The sequence below is a fragment of the Homalodisca vitripennis genome, chromosome 1 (assembly GCF_021130785.1).
Source record: "Homalodisca vitripennis isolate AUS2020 chromosome 1, UT_GWSS_2.1, whole genome shotgun sequence".
In the NCBI taxonomy this organism is placed as follows: Eukaryota; Metazoa; Arthropoda; class Insecta; order Hemiptera; family Cicadellidae; genus Homalodisca; species Homalodisca vitripennis.
In genome coordinates this window covers 72,562,230-72,589,788 of record NC_060207.1, presented here as the reverse complement: position 1 = coordinate 72,589,788, position 27,559 = coordinate 72,562,230, and the positions used below count along the sequence as shown (strand labels likewise).

The 27,559-nt window shown below is 33.1% G+C and overlaps 1 protein-coding gene across 1 annotated transcript in view; it reads left to right on the top strand.

Moving 5' to 3' along the window:
* LOC124364461 (transient receptor potential cation channel subfamily A member 1-like) overlaps positions 1-27,358 on the top strand; it is a 147,608-nt gene extending 120,250 nt beyond the window's left edge. Inside the window, 15 exon segments of the mRNA XM_046819971.1 lie at positions 1,242-1,420; positions 1,920-2,032; positions 2,522-2,688; positions 3,451-3,620; positions 5,247-5,391; positions 7,886-7,996; positions 10,658-10,765; positions 12,427-12,642; positions 13,169-13,446; positions 18,690-18,816; positions 19,343-19,618; positions 20,764-20,874; positions 20,876-20,921; positions 24,501-24,628; positions 26,471-27,358. Coding sequence (XP_046675927.1) covers positions 1,242-1,420; positions 1,920-2,032; positions 2,522-2,688; positions 3,451-3,620; positions 5,247-5,391; positions 7,886-7,996; positions 10,658-10,765; positions 12,427-12,642; positions 13,169-13,446; positions 18,690-18,816; positions 19,343-19,618; positions 20,764-20,874; positions 20,876-20,921; positions 24,501-24,628; positions 26,471-26,629 — 2,334 coding nt within the window. The 3' untranslated portion in view covers positions 26,630-27,358.
* Positions 27,359-27,559: the final 201 nt, after the last annotated feature.

Genomic DNA, 27,559 nt, shown 5'->3' with positions numbered 1-27,559 from the left:
ACCCTGACAAAAAACATTGGGACATAAACTGACATGTATATTAATAGAGATATATTTATTGTGTATACAACAACATAGATTTTAAAACATAAAATTAGTAATTGTGTGTTTTTTTTACTACGAGAACTTTTATCTAGCATAGTTCTGTTAAGGTGGGGTCTTCGGAGTTAAAGTAAGAGCTTCTTATGTTTTAGGATATTTTCTCAGGTAGATTGGTACTTACCTAATCACTGAAATCTAGAACGGCTTGGTAAATTATCTTGGAGTTTGGCAACGAGACATCTAAGCCTTTCTTAAAATTATATGATGTTTCTCTGGGTTTAACATGTATTTGACTTCAGTCACTCCTGTTTAACTTGCACAAATCTAAATATTGGTTTTGTATTTTTAAATTTAGAGATATGTACAGAATAACTAAAAATATTCGAGTAAGCTCTATCTTCAACATGAACACATCTAAAATTTTTCCAGATATATACAATATTCTTCCACTCATTTGTATGTTGACGACTGTCAACTGCATTTGTTATATGAGCCTGGAAAGATTACAATGGGCTTTAATAAGATCAACTGCAGCCTTCAAAAGCTGTCAGCACATGATTGGGGAACAGTAGTCTAAAGCTCAACATGAGCAAGTGCACAGTTCATATAGCACCACATAATATGATACAGCCCTTTGAATCATCAAAGTAGAGTTGTGGTCAAGCTCAATGATAAAAACTTGAATCTTGCTCGACAGTGGCCTTACATTTTCTAATAATGTCACACCTCACAGTATGCACTTGATATATTGAGGGATCTGTGTAGGTTTAGAACACAGCTGCTGCCAAAATATGTCAAGCTTCAGCTCATGCAGTCACTTTCTCTATTGTTCTACAGCTGCTATTCAGTCTGTAGAAACAGCATCTCAGGGATAGGGGGCATTGATGGAATGCCATTCACCATTCAGCCATCCAGTATGTTTTTAATCTGTCTTTTTGATTATATATCACCTTTTCAAAATGTTCCCAACATGCTCCAAATGGAAATGGTTTATAGAATTTTTCAATCAGCATTTTCCATAAAGCTCTTATTCTGAAAACGTTAGTGTACTTAAGCAAGAAGCTCTTGTTATGTGAGGAGATTTCACAATGGTATTTCACCCAATTAGATTACTACTAAACAGTGATATTGTTATACTTAGCAAGTATATACTCGTATAAATCAAATTACAAGATTTATTAATGCAGACCATTACACAGGCGCAGTCAACGAGTAGTCTGCAACAGTTGCTGAATGAGAAGGATAATACAGGATGTTCGCCCCTTCACTATGCCAGCCGTGAGGGTCACATCCGCAGTCTAGAGAACCTCATCAGGCTCGGTGCCTGCATCAACCTCAAGAACAACAACAACGAGAGCCCTCTGCACTTTGCTGCTAGGTAATTTCGCAGGCATCTCTCGCAGAGTTATTGGTGTGCTACTTATGTAATTGACAGAAATAATAATTGAAATATTTTAGGTTTTGAACCAGTAGTGATTGCTTTCTGCTTTACTATGTAACTCAGATAATTACAAATATAAATAATGTTATTTTGTGAATCCATATTTAAGAAAATTAAGTGAAAAAGGTGATATGCTATTTTCTAAATCTATAATTTTTACTTTTCCTTACACCCCAAAAAAGTATATTATATCTCAACTAACTTGACTCAATTAGAGTGACTGAATAAAATTTTCTTAAAAAATAAAGAATAAACATTTGTAATGTATGGTAAAGATGTGAGAATAGGTGATACCATGGCTAGAGAGATGAGTGTGAAGTCATTTTCTTTTGTACACTCTCTTACACTACTTCTCACCTATTTTATTACTGGTAGGCCAAAAGTTATAACTAGACTACTAATACAAAAGACTGAAAATCACACTATAATGTTTCAGATATGGACGTTTCAACACAGTAAAGCAACTGCTGGATTCAGAGAAAGGTTCTTTTATCATTAACGAAACAGATGGTGAGGGGTTAACCCCTCTTCACATTGCTTCACAACAAGGTCAGTAAAGTAACAGTTTATTTGGCCATTTAGAGATAATATCTTATAGACACACGTCATAAACTGTCTTAATTGATAAATATTCATTATATAAGTAAGTACAAGTAAGATTGTTAAAAAAATCTTATTTACAATGAACCCGTTATAAAAATCAAGTTCTTCGCCATTTACTTCAAAAACTAGTGTTCTTCAAACATTAATTTAAGATTAACTTTTTTTATTGCTAATAAATCAACCAAACTTTGAAGATTCAAAAGATGTAACTATTGAAGAGATTATACTAAATTTTTGTGTAATTTTTAGAAAAATAGAGATTGGTTGTTTTTAAAGTCTCAGCTTAATATTTTGGTTGTTAGCAAGAGACTAATATATATTCAATTAAGATTCAGAATCTTTAGACACTGCAAGTTTACATATGAAATTCATGCTGATTTACAAAATATATAAACTGAAGATATCAGTCAGTAATGTGGTGAACACATTGCATAGGTCATACTAAAGTGGTCCAACTGTTGCTGAACCGAGGAGCCCTGCTGCACCGAGACCACAATGGTCGTAACCCCCTCCACTTGGCCGCCATGAGTGGCTACACCCAAACCATGGAACTGCTGCAGTCTGTTCACTCTCACCTGCTAGACCAGGTGGACAAGGACGGGGTCAGTACACAACAATTCATGTTGGGCTATGTAACATTAATGGCTAATCATCAAAGAATTGTGTCTAATCAGTATAGCAATCATCGTATGATAAATGAGTCAAGCAACAAGGCTGATCCTTGGAGTTGGGTGACCAACTGGATGATTCTCTTCTTACAAGCAGCTCACCTATCCAGCCATTTATTAGCTTGAGCTATAAATGGACGTCATCTTAAGCCATTGGTCTACAGTATTGTAAAACAAAACTATATACTTTAAAACTAAATAAATTTTAACTTTTTAATCCCATCAATAATAATATTTGAATCTCAAAATCAGCTTACCTCTCTGAGCGCTGGGTGACTGTGTTTTTTATAAAATGTTAACACCAAACACTAAAACATTTCAATTAAGTAAGTATTACTAGAAAGGATTAGTCAACACTCTCCTTTCCTTCAACACTGCACTTCCTGAATGAAAAATATTCTAACTTTCTTTTTTGTGTAATCGGTTCTTAAGAGTGAAGACAAGTTATTTAATATGTGCGTACAGGAGTAACAATTTCTTTTAGTAATGCAGTTTTAAAGATGGATTTTATAATATTGTTTTTAAGTGTAACTACATAAGCAATTTTCATAAACTGTAAAAAAACTTGTAAAATATAGGTTCCAAAAGTTACAACATACAGTAAGAGCAATTTGGAATAAGGAATTTAATAAATGTAATGTTTTTAATCTTGTTGCAAGCTGTTTTCATTATCTTATAACTGTATGGTGTGTACAGAACACTGCTCTCCACCTGGCCACCATGGAGAACAAGCCCAACTCAATTGCACTGCTGTTGTCAATGAACTGTAAGCTCCAATATAATAATATTGACCTGAGTGCTATAGACTACGCTATCTACTACAAGTTCCCTGAGGCTGCCCTGGCCATGGTCACCCACGACACCAGGTCAGTCTTCTAATTTACTGCATGAAACAGTAATACATGTTACAGATACAATATAGCCATACTCATCTATATCTGATGGTATCATACCATGTTCAGCTAATCAAAAATCTGAATTTAAAATAAATAGCTTTAAAATCATAATTTAAATGAAAATGGTTCAATCCCTCATACTTAAAATACCAAATTAAAATACTGTTTTCATGATACAATCAAGAATTAAATTTCAGAAAGAATAACACTAAATGTAGCATTATTCTTACATACATCTTAATACAGACTGGGCAGTATTAATTTAAATTACAAAATGAAAAAAAAAACAATTTTCCAGATAAAGTTGAGTACTTTATAGAAAACAAGCTACATGCAAAAGTGAAAATGCTCTATGACAATCTGTAAGTCAATAAATAATTAAATAAGTAAAAATAAACACTTGCCTTTGAAATATACTCTAGTACAGGTATATATTATAACATTATTTTGTTTGTTGTTCCCTTTTTTTAATGGTGAGGAAAGGCGTTACACACAGTGAAAATTTATGTGGTTGCATTTGGTTCTATTAGAAAGCACTAATCAACCACCAAGAATTCCTGTGATTTCTCTATCTAGCTAAGCAACATCAAAAGCGCACTTTTACAAAATTCCATTTTAGCATTTTCTTTGTAAACTCAAAAACAACTTTGTCATTTGTTAATCAAAGTTAATCAAAGTAAATGTACTGTTTCGATCAAATTTACCACACATACCAAGTTATCTAAGCTAGTGCCTGCCCTAAACCGCCGAATTTGAGTTTATAGTTTAGTAAATTAAAAGAAAGTTAAAAGTTGAATATTTGTATCAATGTATTCTATATACTTTTTCAAGTGGTCCTCACCGACAAGTTTTGTTGAACTTGGTGAGGCCAAGACTATGTAAAACAACTGTTTATAAATAAAATAAATAAATAAAAAAATAAATAAAAGATCATTTTACTAAAATAGCGTACAGATCAATAGCCTCAAATCATCAATGCCCTATATTTCAAATTTTTTGTGAGGCCGCAGGTAACTGCTACTGTTTATATAAAATCATATGACTTGATTCAAGCTTAACCTCAATCTTCTATTGATCTGAACACTACTTTAACTATTACTGTGGCTCTTACCTTCATTCTTCTCTTCTTCTTCTTGTATCTTCTTCTGTAAAAGAATATGTGGTTGGCATTTACATGCTCCTGAACAGTTTTCCATGTACTACATGTTTCTGAATTAGTCATGTTCTGTAATGAACTGGGTTAGGTAAAAATTTACCCCTCCATATTTTGGCCTTAGCCAAAGCCGTTTTTCACAAAAATTAGCCTGGCTGCCTGAAGTGCAACTTCTCTCAATGTTAATGAAGGTATATTGTTTACTGTATTAGTAACCCAACTGCATTTACGAGTTCTAAATAAGAAAAACTTTACATAAAGCAGATTTGTTCATTAAAATTTGTTACACACTATTTTAGTTTTTTTGGATCAACTAAATGTCTAAAGAAGTGTGACCCTGAATAGTTTAATTTCACTATGCTTTTCTCGTAGCCAAATACATTTTAATTTTTTTAATATTGGTCTCTTTGTTTAAGAGTATAAATTAAGATATAATGTTCCAGAGCCCAAGAGGTCATGTCTCTAAGATCGGACAAACACCCTTGTGTCACACTAGCACTGATTGCATCCATGCCACGAGTATTCGAGTCAGTCCAGGACAAGTGCATCACCAAGGCAAACTGCAAAAAAGACTCCAAATCCTTCTATGTAAGTGAGAGAAAATTTCATCCCATCCCCATAAAAGACGTAAAAGAGACTAGTGACCAAATGTGGGATTGTGTTTTCAGGATTAAAATGAGAATTTAGCCCCTTAAACATACGACCAGTCCATAAATTAGTATTTCTTAGATAAAACTAGCAAATTATGAGAATGTTTAGTCTAGATAATGGCAAAGCTGCAACATCTAGATCACTGCATAAAATGGACTAATACCAACTCACCATTCAATAAAATTAAATAGTAATATCAATAAGTTTTACATTAAGTATAATATTACATCATTGCTTATATAATGCTAATTTTTAAATTTAAAAAAATTGGCTTAACAAATCATTCTCAATGGCCATTGTTGCCAGTCCACTCAAACGTTCTCAAATGGCGGATCTGAGATAATTCCAACATAGAAAAACTTCTTTACCCCTTGCTACTCAAATAATGAGTATCAGAAGGATTCTTAGAAAAACAAAAACATTAGGGGAATATGTCCATATAATCATTTTTTGTTATATATGACAAGGCCGGAGAACTTCCGGGTGGCAACATTGGGGCAAAAATGTCTAGCTCTTCAACCACTTCAACTCTGTTTATGTCACATTCTTCTCCATCACTCAGAACCTTGTTGAGTTGTATGGTGCAGTTGACTATGCAGGCGTCTTTCAAAAGAAAAGAAAAAATGAAACAAGGTCTTCTTGTCCAATGTCTGAAGATTCTTAATGTCATACAGAAAACTAAAACTCTTGCTGTGGTTCTCCATGAGTTCAAACCTCTCTTTAAGTTAGTTGATTGCTGTATCAAGCACCACAAAGAAAAATTTCACTTTGAATGATGCCAGTCCAGCTTGAATCAGTTCATCCTCACTCTCATAGGAGAATTGCCTCTTTGTTTTCCTTGGACGAACTTCGGTTTCTTTTTCAAATCCAGCAGAAACACCAATTTTTTCTGCTAGTTCTGAAGTGTCTATGATAATGCTACTGAGACCTTCATCAGATCTCATATTTTCCAAAAATGTCTGAACACTTTTCACGAGATCCGTTGAAGTTTGCAAAGTAGATGAAGCTTTTTGCAAGGTCTTATCCACCATGTTTATTTTTAAAAGGATAGTATGCCACTTAACCAGGCAACACAAACATTTGAAAGTTTGAAGTTTTTTTATTACTTCTACTGCAGTGTTCCTGCTCTAAAAGAATCCAGCTTGTGGTCGTGAGAGGCTTCATACAAAGCTTTGCAAATTTCCTCAATGTGGTATCTAAGAGGTACTAAGGCTTCAATACTACTCTCGCACCTAGTATTGCTAAGGGATTTCACTGTTAGAGTGTGTTTCGTAAAAATACTCCACCTGTGAGTTGAACTAGAGAAATAGTTGAATATTTCTTGAGTCGTACTAAAACAATCAACTGCAATAGGGCAAGAGAGAGCAGCATCGTTAACCGCTAGATTCATGGTTACCACATGGCCAACTTTCAACCTCTAGTCTAGTCTCCTTCTTTAATACTGAACATTGGAGAGCGCCTAGAAGCCCTGTTTTGCTTGGCGACCGTGTACTTTGCTTACCCCTTAAACCGGCCCTGGGTACGTACTGTAAGACTAATATTTCAATATTAAATTGTTTATTTAAATATCAATGTTTCAATTCGTCTTTGTGTAAAACATCTCAAACAACAAAGCTCTGTAAAAGTTTGTGTATACATTAGCACCACATCACATGCCTGCAATTTTAAAACACCACTTCTATAAACATTGGTGAGCCTACACTAGAAGGAGAGCATTCTCAATAATTAACAATCTTTGTCTGATCTGCAGAGTCCACCATTCAATTCAGTGTTAAAAATTCTAGAACACTATGTGCTTTGTGATGTAGGTGAATTGGAGAAAGACATTGTAAGTACCAGTCCATGACATATTGTGGACTTACATAATTTAACACATAAGTAATGTCCCACTTCTTATTACTTACTTAGTAAAATTAGTCCTTTCATTTAAATGTCAAATATATTGATTATGAGTTTACTTATTATATTATTAAACTACAAATGAACAATTATTATTTGAAATAATCAACTATACTTGAAGATTTGATTATATATTAGGAATAATTTTTCAGTATTTGTGGATTTGCTTTTACTGTCATATACTTATGTAAAATTTCTTTGGCGTAGCTTAGTTTCCTTGAATTTTATAAATTCTTGATGTGCACTGCTTTAACATTTCTGGGGTTTCAAGAACTATAGTAAAAATTTAGTGTTTGCTATACCAAAATGAAACTATTGATGACTTTTTGATATTACTTAACTCTTAACTCTGCTACTAAATAACAAATGTTTGTTTTACTTTAAGAATATAAATATATTTTATATATTTAAATAGTTATTAAATAATAAAAGTTTGTGCTGCTTTTGTTACAACTGTTGAACCTGTACAGTGTGTATTTCACCAAAGAGTACAATATTGCACTAAATACACGAGCAAATGTCTTACCTACAGATCAAATACAGCTTCTCTTGTCTGCAATGCCCTCGCCTGTACGCTCAGATGGACCAGAAGACAGGGGAAGCCCTCACTATTTCTAAAGCCATTCCTCTTCCAGCTTTAAATGTGAGTGTACATAATTGTATATATGGAATGTCTGCACTAAGAATGATTATGTTCTTATGTATGTAAATCATTTTCAAAAAGATATTTATTACTAGTTTTTATGGTGAGATAGAAACTAGATGTTTGTTTGTTGTTTAGTTATATTTGTTGCTGTGTCTGTTATGTTTTTATTTCAATGCTAGTGGCATTTATTGAGCTTTTTCTTAGTAAACTGTCTTAACCCAATAATAAACCAGATGTCCTAAAAGTTCCTCCTCCCCCTAGACTTTTGAATGGTTGAGCATTTTAAAATCTCTTGGTGGTTGTTTTAGGTGGATCTAAAAGTTATCCCCCTCTGTATGAAATTGACAATTTTTAATGGGATGATGTAATGTATTTAATTAAAAATGGAAACAAAACTAAAACGACACCAAGAAAACTAGTTCAAACTACTCCAATTCTAACTTCAATTGGGCATGTTGGAAGGAGTCAAATTAGATTTCTTTAATTCTAATTCTTCTTTTTTACTAATACTTTCAGAATGAGATGTCAAATGATGGATTATTTGAAGTGGCGGTATTGGTAACTAACACTAATCCTATTGCATGGCGCCTCATTTTAAAATTAGTGAAGAAAGAAAATTAATGGTGAAAATTAAGAGATCTTTAGGTTGACTCCACTGAACATAGCATCAACGTATCAAGTTAGAATTATACATTAATTCAAACAGTATCCATTCTGGATGTCATTCAAGATATTGTAAGTTTTATAATGTCAAGATTTTTAACTTGAGCTATCAGCCATTAGGCACCTATGATAGCCATACATAATAATGCGTTTACAGTTAGAAGTAAACATACCATCACTTTGTAAAATTGGTATGACACCATTTCTAAGCTATAGAGCTCATGGAATAAAGACGATCTTTATTTCTATCTATCTAAGGAGTTGCTCATCATGCGTACATCAGTCTTGGAAGATAGAATATTAGAACAAACTATTAAGTTAATAGAATCTTCTAGTGTTATCCCTAAGATAAGCTAAGTGATTAGTATCTCAGTTACCCTGGTTCAAAAAAGTTTCAAATCCTGCTTTGGGTGCAACATTTTCACATGCTAACCAATAACATCTGAACCTAGGCTGGAGCAATGTGATTAAGAGTTCTGAGCTAGACCTTCAGATCATTCATTTAAAACAATACAAGTTTCTAGTTTATAGAGTTGTTCTAGCTTGTGTGCCAAAAGAGCCAATTGTCTACAATTCTCTATTGTTTCAGTCCTCTTATTCTAGTATGTTTCGAGTTCTCTTGACAAAACATAACTATTCTCCATTTATCTAGCACTTTCATTTTCTGCAACATTTGCCCTTGATTCTTCAGTTAAATACACTTTCAAAAGAAAATTGTATACGGAAAAACCGATTTAAAAACACAGTTAAGAACACAAGGTCACTTTTATTTCATTAAATTATCTCCAGACGATTTCATTCTTGGTGATTTACACCTGTCAGTAAAACTTACATTGGGTACAGCAGAAAACAAAAGTTGATATGTCACATCTGAGCAACCCAATGGACGTTCAAAGTTTTTGCAAGCGTAAACATGAGGGAAGGTCTTTCATAAGGTCTTTCCTTATGTCTGCTTTAACTGGAAGATATGAAAAACAGAGCTTGTCTCTTTTCCTAATGAGACATGACAGAGATAGTGCCTAATGTCCCTTCTCGTGGTGGATATACAGTATATCCTATTAACCACAGATTCTTAAAGGGACAAGTGTAATGAGAGGTATTCTCAGCTTCTTATCCCAAATGAACAACAATGAAATACTAAACTAATATAAAGCAATAAATTTAATGTCGATACAATTCTCAAGAGGTAGTTTTAAAGTGAAAAAATGTTGTATTTGACTAAAGTATGGAGCTGTTGTCCGTTTCACACCATGTTAACACATCACTAACACAATATTGATATATTTTGCCCCTGCTGTAGAGTCATCGTCGGTCAAGACTGGAGAGATTTTAAACTAAAAACTTACATTCACGAATTTACACTCAATATTTCAATGATTTTCCTGAGGGCAGAATTGCCATGACTTCCAAGTCCTTTATTGCTTTGACAGTTCCAATCTAATATCTCTTGATCAAAGATGGCCATCCACAGAGAGGCTGAAATATCTCTAGATACAGTAGTTATTGTTTCAGCAGTGTCTTATCATGGTGTGAAAATGAAAACATATAGATAGTCATGGTATCAACTGCATAAGCCTCAGAAATGTTAGAAACTGTTAATAATTTCTTAACTCTCAGTGAAAGGCTGTTCAAAATGAACAGTTTATTGAAGTTATAAATGCCAGTCAACTTACTATTGCAAGTTGTCATTTTTCTGTACTAAAATAAACTTGATGAATGACTGTGAAAGATACTTCTGAAAACATTTTGAATAATGCTTTTTGTGCTTTAATTTTTCAATCATTAAGTCTTTGTCTTTCTGTTTTGCATGCTACTGTTATCTGTCAGCTTTTAGTAATAGCATTTTCTCTTATTGATCCAGCAACCATTCCTGAAGCAGACACTCAGTTAAAAGATAACAATCCTCCAGATGTAGAGCAGCTTAACAGTTGCTCCCATAACCAAAACTACTTGTTGTGGAACTGTATTGCATGGCTTTGCTGTTGAATCTTGCAGATCAAATACTCGTTTGACTACTACCAGCCATCTCCGGCCAAGCTGGCGGTGCAGCGAAAGGCTCTAAACAACGTAAAGTGGAGGCCTGACCCTCTTGAGGTGGTCAATGTAAGTATCTATTTACTCTACCCAGAAATGTGTAAACCAAAATCAGTGATGGTAGAATAATGTTCACTCTAGGTTGCAGGTGGTTGTATAACAAGACTATATGGCCCGTTAATACATACTGAGAGTAACAAATTATATTCAATTTTATTTTAATTACTAAATATGAAACAACCACCAGTTCTCTAAAACCTAAAGTAAGTTTTAAGTTAAAACTTTAACTAATATACTTTTAATTTGACTTTTCTCAAATTACTTTTATAACTTATTCCCATCTATTAAATGTTTGTAAAATTAAATAGCAGTTTTAAATATATGTCAAATGTTTTGGGATTTAATAAGGGTTGAGAATTTGAACAGCTGAAATTTATATGAAATTCCTGGTAAAACGAGGTCGAAGGAACAAGCTACTTTATATTTCTGTGCAACTAGAGAATGTTGTAACTACATTGTCTCAGCTATTCTATTCAGAAAGTTGTCTCAGATGTGTTGTGGCCAATGGAGTAAATTTGTTCCAGAACTGTTGCATATCTGTCTGCCTACACTTTGATATCAATCTGCTTGTCCCTCTGACTCTGCAATTCTGATTAAAAGCTTTTTACGGATTTTTATTCAGAGTAAATGTAATTCATTTTTTTATATAGTTCACCGATATCCTAATCCTAACTAATATTATAAATGCGTAAGTGAGTTTGTTTTTTTGTTCCACTCTCAAACTTTTAAACTATTAAACTGATTGTAATGAAAGTTTATATGAACATTCTTAGGGTCCCTTGTTAACGTACAGGCCTATTCTTATTTTGAAAATCCCTCAGGGCTACACTCCACTGGTCTCTAAAGTTGCAAAAACTCCCATCTAGGTCTCTAAAGTTGCATTAAAGCAAACAAATATTAATTAAAAGAGCTTGTTAAATGTATTCAGCTGTTCTGTGTAAACATTGTTTTATGACAGCACCACTGAATGTTTAATTAATTAATTTAACAACTGTTTTCAATTTGATTACATTTATAGTGTAAAAGCATAGAGTAAGCTTGATTGTAACAACACAACTTATTTCAACCTTTTCTACAACCACTGTTGAACATAGAGTAAGAAAATGTCCAGATAAGAAAATTTGAAGGGTTGGTACAAATATATTTTTAACTGTAAATTTCAGCAAATATTATATGTATATATATATTCTTGATCAGGAAAGAAGCAAAATCAACTATGGAACAACAAAAAATATTAAGACTTAAGTAAATTACAATGTCAAAGTCAAAAACTCTTTTTTTGTTTTTTCTTTATTTTTATGTGACTTTGTTTGTTTTTCTAAGATAACTTAGGTAGGGGAGTTTTAGGATACATATTATTATTTAATGATTAAATGAAATTAAATAATTTAATTAGTGTAAATAACAAGTTATTGTTACAAACTGATTTTTAAAACAATGCATTATATTTTTAAAGTAAGAATTTAATATTTTGAGTTGTGTATAAAAGGTTTGTAATATAAAAAGTTGTGTTTGTTTCTGGTAGTTTTTTTTTACAATTGATATTAAATTGTGCACTTGAATGTCAGGAAATTTTATTTATTAATGAGAATATTTAGATAATATATTATTAATAAAAATAAGTTTTTTAATTGAACAAACAAGTGTATATATTAATGATAATTAATTAGGCTATGGTGTCTCATGGACGGGTGGAGCTTCTGGCTCATCCTCTGAGCCAGAAATACCTACAAATGAAGTGGAATTCTTATGGCAAATACTTCCATCTGGCTCACCTGCTCTTCTACCTCATTTTCCTGTGTTTTGTGACTACGTTCTCCTCCCTGCTTACGGACAGTTCCAAGGTTTCTGTGACTACCAACAGCACTAGCATCACTATGGATGAAGTAGGTCAAACATAATTTTCATAGAACATCATCAATTAAGTATTTCAGTTATAGATTACAGTATTCAAATTTAACCTATTAATGATATTTGATTAATAAGTTAATGTATAATAATTCTTCTGCTGTGCTGTTTCATGATTAAAATTTTGTTCTGACTGTTGGCTCTATTAGAGAAAATATTTCCTTTCTTAATGGGATGAAAATTACATAAACTGTTGAGACAAGTCTTTCATATCCGTATGTTCTTGACACAAAATTTATAGTATAGGACTTTATTACTTCTTGGATAAAAGACAATCTGTGATGAGCTATTATCCATTATTTCTTTTTAATGATAACTTAGTCATGGTGGACAATAAACTGAGCCTATGCACAGGCTAAATGCTCATGCAGACTTTATTGCTACTTAATGTATACACAACATGTCTCAAAAGATAATTGATTCTGTAAGATATTTTTACAGAAAAACTTGTACACACTTCTCTATAATGACTTTTACTAAGTTTGATTCCTCTGACTCATCCAGGAAGGTGATGAGCTAGTGGGGACCCCTGTGATGTACACATGTTCCACTGCCATCGTAATGTATGTGGTGGTGAACATGGTGAGAGAGGGCTTGCAGCTCTATCAGCAACGCTGGCAATATCTTCTTGATCCCACCAACTTGGTCAGCTGGATGCTCTACATCAGCACAATCATCATGATTCTCCCTGTCTACCACGGCAATGTCAATGAGATCCAGGTCTCTTGTGCCTCCATCACCGTCTTTCTCAGCTGGTTCACTCTGCTCCTGAACCTGCAAAGGTAATATATAATTATTATTACAAGAGTATGTATATAGTCTTTGTGTATGTATGTCTATAGTAGTTCTATAGTCTAGAAATGTTACATGTTTTGGACGATTTCGAAATTTCCAGGTGGATCGCACTTTAATCTCAGAAAATACTTTAATACTTTATAAAAAGCCATATGAATTTTAAAATGTAAATTTTTCAGTTGTTTTTAATAATTCTTACTCATCAAATAAAACAAAAATTCATTTTTTGAAGACACAAATTAGTATCATGGTCCTCCATTTGCTTACATAATGTTTAATATTGGTAGTCACAACAGGTATGAAATTTTAGTCTAGATTAAGGTTTCAATGTATTAGGTGAATTTGCTCATCCAAAATAATTGTTTCTTACAGAACTACTAAAAATGTTCAAATAAACATTGATAAGATTACAGTAACAACACATTTTAAATTTATCTCTAATTTAGTATAATTGGACTTTTATGGTTTAAAAACCCACTGGTATATCTCAGTGCTTAGCGTGTTATAATAACCAAAATATATGCAATTCTGTCTTACAACTTGGCTATTTGCAGACAAGTGACCTCCATTGGTTATTTGGCTTGCTCTCTAGGTCCAACAAAATGTTGTTAATTCATTTATCTTCCACTCAAAATGCATTGTACACAAATCGCTTATGATTTAATACCTGAGACTAAAATTAAACAGTAGAGAGGTTGTTTGGTGTATTGTGGTGGCATTTATTGGTTATACAAAATAATTTTAAGATGGCGTGTAGATAATTAAAAATATACAAAGATTGTTCTTTTGTATTGTCTCCAAAAATAATTATGTACCAAATATTGTTTTTAACAATTTTTCGGGAAAAAATTAAAATTAATATTTTTTAAGGAAACAGGATTTTTCCGGACATTTGCCATCGTTAAGTGAAACAAGAAAACAGTAACACTACGTTTCGAGATCTGCAATCTGATCTCTTCTTCAGGTAAAGAACTAACCTAATACATAATTACAAACTAGGTTAAAATAAACAAATCTTACTAAAGCGTTGTGGCACGCCTGAGTCAGGAATCACAACCTACATGTTGTATGTCAACTTCACTAACACTAAAAGACATGCACTTAATAAAAAAACTATACAAAACACCAATCATTAAACTAAACTACGGAATACAGGTCACAATGTGTCTTCACTCGTCTACTAACCATTTACGACTGACCAGAGGGGGTAGCCAATGGTAATCGTGACGGCCGGCTAAAACAAGATGGCGGAAATACAAGGGAAGGGGAACAGGAATGGGCCCTTTCGTTATTATTGGTTCATGCGAGATGAACTTCTTAAAACCATATTGTGACTCCGCATTGGTTTATTGCAAATATCCGATCCGTTTGATACTTTTGGTATTCTCTTTAGTTCATTTTTTAGAATTGGCAACCAAAGCGGCCTAATCTCGACTGATGGTTGACTGATTGGTTTGGTCTGCCAATTTAATGTATGTTGCCTCAATTAATTTCCTTTTGAAGAAATGTGGTTTCCCGATGTATTATGTGGGCTTCATCCCAATTCATATGATGGTCTTCGGACCAACAATGGTGTGCAATTTTTGACTTTTCTGTGAAACCCTTTCTCGTGTTTTCTTTGTGTTCTTTTTATCCTTATGTTTAGTGGTCTTTTTGTCTCGCCTATGTATTCCCTATTGCAGCTACATTTTATACTGTAAAACACAGTTTTTGGAATCCTGTGTGCCATTTTTTGGTTTTGTTTTTACGAGACTTTGTCTAAGAGTGTTGTGTGTTTTAAAAACGCGGTTCTAATGTTGTACTTTCTACCTACTCTTCTAATTTTTCTCCGATAATCCCGGCACATAAGGGATTGACATAAACGCAAATTTATCACAATTCTGTTTTTCTGACTCAGGAATGATTCTTCTGGTTCGTTTGCACTTATTAATTACTAATTGAGGGTATCCATTGCTTCTGAGATCCGATTCAATTTTTCTTTAAATTCTTCTTTTAGTCCATCTTTATCTGAGCACAAGCTCTTTGCTCTATCAAAACAACGAGTAGGCTACTCCTTCTTTGACAGATTTTTGATGGTTGGATTGATAATTTAAATATTTTCCTGTGTGTGTTATCTTTCGAAAAACAGTTGTCTTAAGGACATCCCTATCTCTTAATACACACACATCCAAAAAGGGAAGCTTGTTTTGGACTTCCACTTCCATTGTGAGGCGGATGGAAGGAGAAATACTATTAATGTGATTCAAAAAATTATTTAATTCAATGTCTCCATGAGAAAAAATAACAAAGGTATCATCCACATACCTCCACCAAATCTTCGGTTTGAACTGAGCTGAAGCCAAAGCTTTTCGCTCGAATTCCTCCATAAAGATATTGGCGAAAAATAGGAGACAGTGGAGAACCCCATTGCCATCCCCTCATCTTGACGGTAAATTTTACCCCTCTAACTCAAAATAATTGCATTGAGTGCATAGTTCTAACAGTTCCATAATTACTGGCACGGGAAGTTTAGTTCTATCCTTTAATGTTTGGTCTTCTTTGAGACGTGATTTAATAATTCCGAGAGTTTCTGGAACTGGTACATTTGTAAATAGACTTTCGACATCAAAACTTACCAGTTTGTCAGTTTTCAGTCAACTTTAGGGATTTTGACTTCTCTACGAAATCCCTGGAATTTTTGATGAAAGAGTCAGTTTTTCCTACCAATGGTGTTAAGATGTCCAAGAGGACTTTAGACAATTCCCTGCAAGGTGAATCACGAGAACTAAATGATGGGCCGGAGAGGGATGGTAGGTTTGTGGATTTTGGGAAGGCCATACATATGGGGGATTTTGGAGTGGTGAGGAGTTAATTTAGATCTAAATTTATCTGAAAAAAAATTCTTTATGTTTTTCTTAAGGTGTTTGCTACTTTGCGTTCAAATGAATCAGTCGGGTCTTTATTTAAAACTGTATATTTGCCAGTATTTAAAGTTTCCGCAATCTTTTCTTTATACGCTACTGAGTCAAGTACCACAGTAGCGTTGCCTTTGTCGGCAGGTAAAATTTTGACCGTGTCATCTTTCCCAAGGATCGACCTGGCCTTTTTCTCCTCTATTGTTAAATTGGGTTTTGTGGGAGGAATTTTTCTGAGTAAAAGACTGCCTCGCAGCGGAAGCGGTCACCCTGTTCCTCAGAGTAACTGTGAAACAGCCGACTCAATTCCAGTTACGAAATCCAGTGCCTTTACCGAATTTTTGTGCCACAGAAAAGTTTAAACCCTTGGATAATACTGATATTTCCGCTTCATTCAGGATTTTCGAAGAGAGATTGATTACGTTTTTATTATTTGCATCCGTATTCACGTTGCCATCCTTAGGCAAATCACATTTTTTTTAGGCCTAATTTTTTTCCAGTTTGGAGATTTTTTCTTTTTCTTATCTGTTTCAGAAACTTTTATACATCTATTTTGGATGCTTTCGAGAATGTTGTTGAATTCTGTACCGATCAGTGTTTTTAATTCAGTTTTTTTACACTCAATACTATTTTGGAGGAGGTATTTTTCACGATGATGATATGCAATTCTTTCTTTAAGTAAAGATTTAGAAGCAGAAGACAAAATTTTACTGGCTTTCCTACTATGAAAAGGAGTTTTTAGAGTTAACCCTATAGGCATAAGGTCTTCAACCTTACATTTATGCAAGAAAGTTAAATGATTAATGTGTTTAGTTAATTTAAGATGCAAGCTCTCAAGGTTCTTTTGATTTGTTTTACTGGTTCCGGGTCCGTACCGAGAATCAATTCTTTGTTTGAAGGTTATTTTTGACGATGGAAGGATTGTGAAGGAAACAGGATTTTTCCGGACATTTGCCATCGTTAAGTGAAACAAGAAAACAGTAACACTACGTTTCGAGATCTGCAATCTGATCTCTTCTTCAGGTAAAGAACTAACCTAATACATAATTACAAACTAGGTTAAAATAAACAAATCTTACTAAAGCGTTGTGGCACGCCTGAGTCAGGAATCACAACCTACATGTTGTATGTCAACTTCACTAACACTAAAGACATGCACTTAATAAAAAAACTATACAAAACACCAATCATTAAACTAAACTACGGAATACAGGTCACAAAATGTCTTCACTCGTCTACTAACCATTTACGACTGACCAGAGGGGGTAGCCAATGGTAATCGTGACGGCCGGCTAAAACAAGATGGCGGAAATACAAGGGAAGGGGAACAGGAATGGGCCCTTTCGTTATTATTGGTTCATGCGAGATGAACTTCTTAAAACCATATTGTGACTCCCGCATTGGTTTATTGCAAATATCCGATCCGTTTGATACTTTTGGTATTCTCTTTAGTTCATATTTTTTAGAATGTGGCAACCAAAGCGGCCTAATCTCGACTGATGGTTGACTGATTGGTTGGTCTGCCAATTTAATGTATGTTGCCTCAATTAATTTCCTTTTGAAGAAATGTGGTTCCCGATGTATTATGTGGGCTTCATCCCAATTCATATGATGGTCCTTCGGACCAACAATGGTGTGCAATTTTTGACTTTTCTGTGAAACCCTTTCTCGTGTTTTCTTTGTGTTCTTTTATCCTTATGTTTAGTGGTCTTTTTGTCTCGCCTATGTATTCCCTATTGCAGCTACATTTTATACTGTAAAACACAGTTTTTTGGAATCCTGTGTGCCATTTTTTGGTTTTGTTTTTACGAGACTTTGTCTAAGAGTGTTGTGTGTTTTAAACGCGGTTCTAATGTTGTACTTTCTACCTACTCTCTTCTAATTTTCTCCGATAATCCCGGCACATAAGGGATTGACATAAACATTGATTGACAAAAAAAGGGTTTGTGACCTGTATTCCGTAGTTTAGTTTAATGATTGGTGTTTTGTATAGTTTTTTTTATTAAGTGCATGTCTTTAGTGTTAGTGAAGTTGACATACAACATGTAGGTTGTGATTCCTGACTCAGGCGTGCCACAAACGCTTTAGTAAGATTTGTTTATTTTTAACCTAGTTTGTAATTATGTATTAGGTTAGTTCTTTACCTGAAAGAAGAGATCAGATTGCAGATCTCGAAACGTAGTGTTACTGTTTTCTTGTTTCACTTAACGATGGCAAATGTCCGGAAAAATCCTGTTTCCTTCACAATCCTTCCATCGTCAAAAATAACCTTCAAACAAAGAATATTTTTTAATTTTATTTTTTTATACACTTATTTTGATTCATGTTTTTTTCAGGTTTGACATGGTTGGAATATATGTGGTGATGTTCTTGGAAATTCTGCAGACCCTAATAAAGGTGCTTGTGGTGTTCTCCATACTTATCATAGCATTTGGTTTGGCATTTTACATCCTTCTTTCCAGGGTAAGAGTCTGAGTAATTTACACTAAAACATTTTTAATGTTTAAAAACTTATATGTTCATTGCTATCTTTCTAAATATGAGATAACTATTTAACAGTAAACTGCAGAAGTGATTATGGTAATGCTTTCTGACCTTTTTTTGTAATGAAGAAAAGTTTGACTGCTACTATATGAGAGGGTACTTAAGAATTTCTGGAATTATACTGTACGGAAAGCCGCTTTCACAATACACATTTCTTCCACTGAACAAGAAACCTTTAAGGAGCTTAAATAGACCAGTAATACAGCTTGGGAATATTTTGTTCACTTATATTGGTATGGAATATTATTTTTCAGTCCAAGTGGTCTCTAGTAACACATTGAATTGTTTTTCTATTGCAACCATAACAATAAATAAATGTGTAGTCTATATACACTCTGTTAACATATACATTCAAGTATATACCGACATGTAAACATTTCATGAGCCACTAAATTATGCATTCAATGAATGTTGCCTGGTTCTAATTATCATTAATATTTCACAGGGTGAACACCTTTCTTTCAAAACTGTTCCAATGTCACTGGTCAGGACATTCTCAATGATGTTGGGTGAGATTGACTTCCTAGGAACTTATGTCCAGCCGTACTACTTGAGAGATGAAGAGGGGCGCACTCTACCATTCCCTATCCCAGCATTCTTGATACTTGCTCTCTTCATGGTTTTCATGCCTATTCTACTGATGAACCTCCTCATCGGTTTGGCTGTCGGAGATATTGAGTCTGTCAGAAGAAATGCTCAACTGAAAAGACTTGCTATGCAGGTTGGTGGGAGAGTTACTTCATTAGTAACAATCAGTCAAGTGTAGATATTTGATTGTCTCCGTAAGATAATTTGTTATTTTTTAAGAATTAAAATTTTGTTATGTTTTACTTTCATATTAAGAGTATTGTCTTCTCAGAAGTATAGATCTGTAAGGCTCCCAGAAATCGTTAAGTGTACAGTTACATCATCCTATCAATATTTAGTACAATATCCTAATTTAGAGTGTCCAAGATTGTCTGGAAAGGATGACTTCTGAGAGATCCAATATCCTTTTCAAAGCATATCCATGGAGCTGCTAGTAAATCTTGGTAGAATGGTTTTTTAGAGATAGGAGCTGTATCTGAATATACTGACTAAGATATTAAAAAGATGCTCTTAAAATACATTATGTTCATGTTTATCACATTTTAATGCCAGTTATAATCTAACTGGATTTAATTTGCCTGACCAAGACACATATAGAGAGATTACTCCATTGATGATACCAGAGTCACTGATGATATCTTGTGTGTGTATAGGCCTACTTGTTGTAGTATTTGTGGTATAGTAAAATTTGATGGTTTCCGTAAAATTAAAATAAATTGAGAAAACACTGCCATATATATATATATATATATATATATATATATATATATATATATATATATATATATATATATATATATATATATGTTTATATATAAGTATGTTTATATATATATATATATATATATATATATATATATATATATATATATATGTTTATATATATATAAGAGATTATGATTATGTTTATTAGAATATCCCGTTATCTTTAGAAATAAAATTTAAAAAGGTGCAGTTTCAAATTGTGTTCTTAAACCTGAAATAGTCTTTTACAGTGTAATAGTTACACTAAATCAATGTGGGAGTGCCTATGGCCATGCGGTCTGTCATAAGTTTTTTAATCTGACATAATAGCTAGAACTATTTACTACTATCGATTTCTTGATAAAACTGCTAAAAAATTCTCCAATTTATGCTTTTACTATGCTATTAATGCTAATGATGGTTCACAAATCAAGTATATATTTATAATCTACAGGTTGAGTATTATATCATATATCCTTAAGTTCATCTGGTTGAGCAAAGCATTGTTTTCAATGTCTACTGGACATGTTCCAGGTGGTTCTCCACACGGAGCTGGAGCGCAAGCTACCACAGGTGCTACTGGAGAAGGTGGACAAGATGGAACTCATCGAGTACCCCAATGACAAGTGCAAGTTGGGTTTTCTTCGATCAGATGTTGCGAAAGTGGCTTTGCAACCCCTTCTCTGATGATGGTAAATACAATACTACCCACATTTTCCAGACAACTATATTTTTCTAGTTTTTATGCTCCACTCAATTTTCATTTTGTAATATTTTATGTAACTTATTTAAATATTAGGATTTCTTATTTGTTTTGGTAAATTTCTTATAAAATAAGTAACAAAATTTGTTAACCCTTTAAGGAATCATAAAATATATATATGTATACAATATCTTCCACAAATTAGGTATATATATATATATAGGAATATACTTATAATTAAAGTATTTTTCCTATTTAAATTTTGAATTATTTAAAAATGCTTATAATAAGTATCCAATACCTTTAATTTTAAATTTCCAATTACCATAAATAATGACTATAGGTGTTAATTTGAACGTTACATATAGATTTGCTATAATATTTTTTCTTTGTTAGCCAAGAAAAATGGAAATAAAGTCTCTATTTCAGATGTAGGTATATAGAATATCCTACTTGAGTAACTACATAACAGCGGCAAATAATAATACAACATTTCTACTTCATAAGTTTTAAATTAGCCTACTAATTTGGCATTGTGTGTGTGTGTGTGTGTGTGTGTGTGTGTGTGTGTGTGTGTGTGTGTGTGTGTGAGTGTGTGCGCGTGCGCGCGCGTGCGTGTTTGTAGTTTGTGAACCAATTATATTAGATTTGTCAGCATCAATCAGTATTTGGAATACAATTTTCAATGTTGACTTTCTGATCATTCTATTAATATTTTACAATATAGTTTTTAAGTATTTAATTTTACAGTACATATTATTTAAGAAGTGTAAACATTTAACTTAGAAAAGTTATATGAGGATTAGAATGAAGGAGTACAGGTTAAATTAATTATTTGCTATTTGTATTAAAGAGAGAAAGGAGTTAGGAAGAAATGAGGATGTATATATTTTTAACTACAAGATAGTCCATGCTGCAGGTTAATCAAAAAGCCATTATGAGTAGGCTGTGCTCAGAGTTTCAGAACACTTCAAAAAATTTCAAGATCTTAGATCATAATACTAGAAATAACTAATTTATTTAAACATACACTTCCAATACACTTTCAGAAATACCTTTAAAAAAATGTATGGGTACTTAGATTTTACAGTTTAGTGCCCACAGACAGTCACTGTAACCAGACGTGTCTGTTACCAGTGGTTGCAGTGTTAATAGTTAGCACTTAGCAGAATGCTAGAGTAATGTTTGACAAGAAACATTACCAAATTATTAGAATTATTAATTATTATGTTATTATTAGAAGTCCTGTAGAAAATCTAGATATGGGTAAGAACACTACATACTCAGATATTGACAGTACAGAGAAAATGTGCTCCAGATAGAAAGTGCTTACCGTACAGTACTTGAAACAGCTGTCTTTGGAACCAGACAATTCCTATTAGTTTCCTTGTTGTAGAGAGGAAACAGCCTACAAGGGAAACAAAGGCTTACCCATCCTAAAATCTGGCAAGAGCGATAGCAGTAAGAGACAAGAGGTTGCTGAATAGCCAGAGTGATATAAGACATATGAGAATTGGTGGAGTTGGTCAATGGAAGTTGAATTGTTACCTGATCAAGTTCATCACTGGTCATGTTGATTACCAAATTTACATGTTCAAGTGACCAAAATGCCATTACTGGAACTCTGAGCATTATGACAGTAACCACTCTCATCTTCTCCTGTAGAAGAAGAAAGAAGAGAAAGAAGAACTCAAGATTGGCTAACCATTGTATTGTATGGTTTGGAAAATGTATGTTATCAGCAAACTTCTATTAATTTCTCTGGGTGTGCAGATGCATGCCGGAAACAAAATTGCAAACAAAAATAAATAAATTTGTTTATGTCACCCAACCCAGTTATGGGAACTCTCTGAGAAATTTGTAGAGACTCTCTTGAAGAAATGCAGATAGCAGTTATATCATGTTGTCATTTTGGGGTAGCAGATGAGATAATGAAAATAATTATGATTATAAATATAATTCCTTTTGAGTTTCCCTAATAGATATTGCACCACTCGGTATCACACTAACAACGTTTAATATTTGATTATGTATTTTAACCTCTTAAATTATTAAGTAAGTCTTGTTATTAATAAATCGTATCATGTATAGGTTGTGTCAAATTCCTCAAACGTTTATCCAAAGACAAGGGCACTTACAACAGAGGTATCTTGTAATTTTAAACTTGTGTTGTGTATTTAGTAAAATAACAATGTTAGTACTAAATGTTTGTATTTTACTTAGACAAACAGTTACAAATATTGATAACTGTACATCGTTCATATTACATAACAACTTTAGACTCAGTGACAATTTTTCTTTTTCACTTTTATTGTGGTGTCTAGTATTTTGGAATTTTCTGAGTTTTTGAGCTGATATGTGAATATCAAATAATATTGTAGCCATAACATTTGTTTTGCTTATATTGACACAATTATTTCAGTTTACATTTGGTTTTAATTCGTTTCCAAACAGGGATAAAAATGTAATTTGTGTTAACCAAAGTGAAGGCTTGATATAGCAAACTGAAATGATGTGTGTGTGTGTGTGTGTGTGTGTGTGTGTGTGTGTGTGTGTGTGTTTGTATATACCGGGTGAGTTTTTTAAAGTGATCCAATAGCTAACTTTTTAATTACACAACTTAGCACCACACTTTAAATTTGGAACTTGCTCAATTTTAAGTTTCACTCAGGAATACACTTTCAAATTTTTTGAAGAAGGCCGCCATTTTCCAATATGGCAGCCAACTTTAAAATCTTTTATGGAACACCCTGTATTTTATGTTGTTTTTAGATTCTACTCTACAAAATAAGACATTTTTGCTTTTGAGAGTTTTTCAATATATCTAATGGTTCAGGAGCTACGTGGACTGGAAGTTTTCATCATCAGTCCGAAAAAATCCGAAAACTTCCAGTCCACGTAGCTCCTGAACCATTAGAGATATTGAAAAACTTTTAGAGTTTTGTTACACCCTGTGTATTAAGAACCGACTTTGCTGACACAGGCTTGAATTTTGTTCTATAAAAACAACATTATCCCACTTACCTACTTTTGGCCAATAGGGATTTTCCAGATGTTTTCTTTCATAAGTAGGATTATATAAGTACCCAAATGCTTCTGAATAATTCTTACATGTATAATTATTTTAATTGAGTGTTTAATTTGAAAATACTAGAGTTTTAATCTTCAATAACCAATAAACTATAATGGGAAACATTAAATGCATGCGTATGAGTTATGTAAATTTGTGTTGAGGTGTTTTTACTTTAATAATAAAATGGTTTACTTTAATACAAAAATAATGGTTGCTTTAAAGACACTATAGAAACTTGTTTATTATATATTTCAAGATAACTATTCCTACAAACATGGTTTATTAGGCTAGCACTGAAATAGCATATTTTACCATAAACATAATTACGTTCGGAATTTTTTTTAAATTTATCTGTTTTCCTTAAACACACAAAACATATGAATTTTGTATGGTGTTTGATAATTTTCTTTTTGGTCTTGTCCTGGATCACACAAAAGGATTTTGAACCACTTTTAGCACATTTTTGTATTACATTTTCAAATGAATTTGTTTCAGGTCTTGAAATGGTATTGGAAAACAATGAGGATTACGTAACTACAGAAATGGACAAAATGAAATCGAAACTGAGAAATATTTCTAAGGCTCTGGATACACAGCAACAGCTCCTAAGACTTATCGTTCAGGTAAATAAACTTATACACATTTGTAAGTTAATTTACCTATAAGCGATATCCATTACAGCAAGAGGGGAAAGCAGCACAAAAGGATAAAAGCCTTGTTACAATAATCTAGTAAATACTGGAACATTTTGTATATTGTAACTCCATTAACAAGATTTTCTAAAAACAAAAAATATTACTTTCGTAAATAATATTTATGTTAAAGGTACTGTATAACATTCTGGTACATAGGCTCTTCACTCTAAAAGCTATTGACAGTGGATGATATCAAAGAATGCATCATTTTTGACATGTGCTATTGTTACTTGTTACAAAAATAGAATGCTGTGTTTTAAGGATTGGAATCTACCCTCTTCTTCATATGTAGAAAAACTTAAGATTAACTTTTAGACAAGTACAAATCCATAAGCAGAAACCAACTTGCCAAAGTCAAACTTAAAACAGAACAAGTTATTTCTGTTTAACAATTTTAAGCATCCCCTATACACTTGAGCCCTGATTAGCTTTATATAAACTTACAACCACACCACTAGGGTGATGCTGGAGGTTGTCATCAACAGGAAAGGCAATACTACAAAAACAAACCTCAATTACTGATCCCTTGTAATTCATCCAACTCCATAAATGATATGGAGGGATGTTGCAAACCACTTAACACAAGAACTTCATTTATATCTTAAGTGTTAATGACAATTCCAGAATTTCATGGGAAGCAGAGCTCACCCATGCAGTTGGGCAGTAACTTTAGACTCTTCCTAAGTTCATAGATATTGGTTATGTGTCCATTAAATTGTGAAATGATTATGACCACCAATAGCCCTGCAGCTATTTATATGGTTAATACTTTCCACCATCCCAAATAAGGATAATTCACTTCTCAGCCACTCAGAATAGGAAACAGCTACAAATTTATGACCCGTACAATCTTCTCAACCTTCCAAGCATCGTACCAGGGAAGGGGAAAACCAGAGGAGAACTCCTTGTACACCATAACTCACTGCAGCTTTATAAAAACCAGTAGCCATATCTTTATGCAGCTATAGCCAATGCCGAGATGAAGTATCAATTCAGTGATCTTAACTCTTTTAAAATTTCCTCACCAAGCACAAATATGTGATAAAAATGGAAAAGGAGAAAGGAGCACAATGTGCAATTGCTGCTGATGTTAAAGGAGGTTTAGTTATCCATTTAAGATCTAATTAATTTCTCCCATTTACCTTCATTGGAGCCGACTCAACACTGAAAACCATGCTAGGGTAATGTGAATACTGAAAGGCACAAATACGGAAATTAAATGCCCCTTATACCTCGTAGGGGCTGTAACTATCTTGATCTTCTTAACTTTGCTGCTCTGGACTCTACTGCTGGCTTCACTCCAGATTCAGAGTTTTCTTAAGATCTCACTTTGATTCCACAAACAAGATATGATTATCAGTAAAAGCCAAAGAATTGAATCCATGGTTCTCAATCTCAAAACCACCTATTAAGGCATGGCCCTCAATCAAAACTAATAAAGTAAAATAAACTTAATTTCCCTGTCTTACACCACTGCCCCATAATATAAACTTGCACATTCTCATTTGCCACTTCAAACTTCAAGCTCTGCTCATATCAGGATATCCTGTTAAGCCAGCCTAGCTAGTTAACAACTTGGCCCAATATTTACTGTAACTTATAGCACATTAGTATAGTTAAGTATAAAATTGATCTTGGTCATGTGTTTCAAATTTTAATTTTAAACTTTCTTTTTACAAAGAAATCATGAGTAATTTAATTGTTTTATGCGTCATATACTATGAAATGTATATATCAGAAATGAGAATATATCACATGCACTTTGTTTAGAAAATGGAGATAAAGACAGAAGCAGATGAGATGGATGAAGGAGTGTCACCGAAGGAGCTACAGCCGATGCCAGGGGTTGGCTGCAAGTGGACAAGTCCCCGTGTGCGCAACAAGCTGCGGACAGCTCTTAGCTTCTCGAAGGCACACCCGCCCAAGTAGGCACTAGCCTTGGGTTAATTACAACTGCAACTCATGTTCTTATTAATTGTACCCTGAATTCAAAATTATATCTTATAGAAAATATATATTTTAAAATAAATATATTTTGGTAATCTTTAAAGAAATTAATATTCTCATGAGAGCAATTGTTAATTAAAACTGAATCAGAAACTGCCTGTGATTTTGAAAATTAGAGTAGTACTTGTAGCTTTGTGAACTTGTTGAATGGGTGATGAGCAATGGTTGTTCAATCATCAGATCCTTGGTATGACAGAAGAATGGATGGTAAGCACAATGCTGTAGCACTTTAACCAGCAATACCTCTTACAGTTTCATAGATTTTTTTATTACCAATTTCAAATTAATGGAACCTTGTAATAATTTACAAAAAATACATATTTTTGTTTGTAAGTGTTCTATATATATATATCAAAATTTTTTTAAATATTTATCAAAATTTTTAAAAATATTTATCAAAATTTAAAATATTTATCCAATTTTTGAAACAGAATATTGTAAAGGGAGATTAATAAGAAATGAAAGTATTACAGAATGTTTAAATGCAATTAATGTAACTTGTTACAGCATTCTAACACAATACACTAAAAGGTCCTTAATAAAATTGAGACATGTTTAGTTTTAAAATTATACTAGAAGTTCCTTATACAGGGTGGCGCAAAAGTCACTGGACAGTTAGTTGGTTAAAAGAAGAAAAAAATAACAGCAAGACGTAGTACAATAGTTTTCGTCCGTGATGTTGGTATTACTAAATATTAGTAATTATGCCTTTTTAAGTTGGCAATACAATGCAATGAAACACACAACAATCGAACTAGTGAGTTTATCTGTGACACGTGTTTAAAGCTGTAGTCCTCGAATTATTATTTTTCTAATAGAATTTTTGTTAAAAATTAGTCATAATGTTAACAA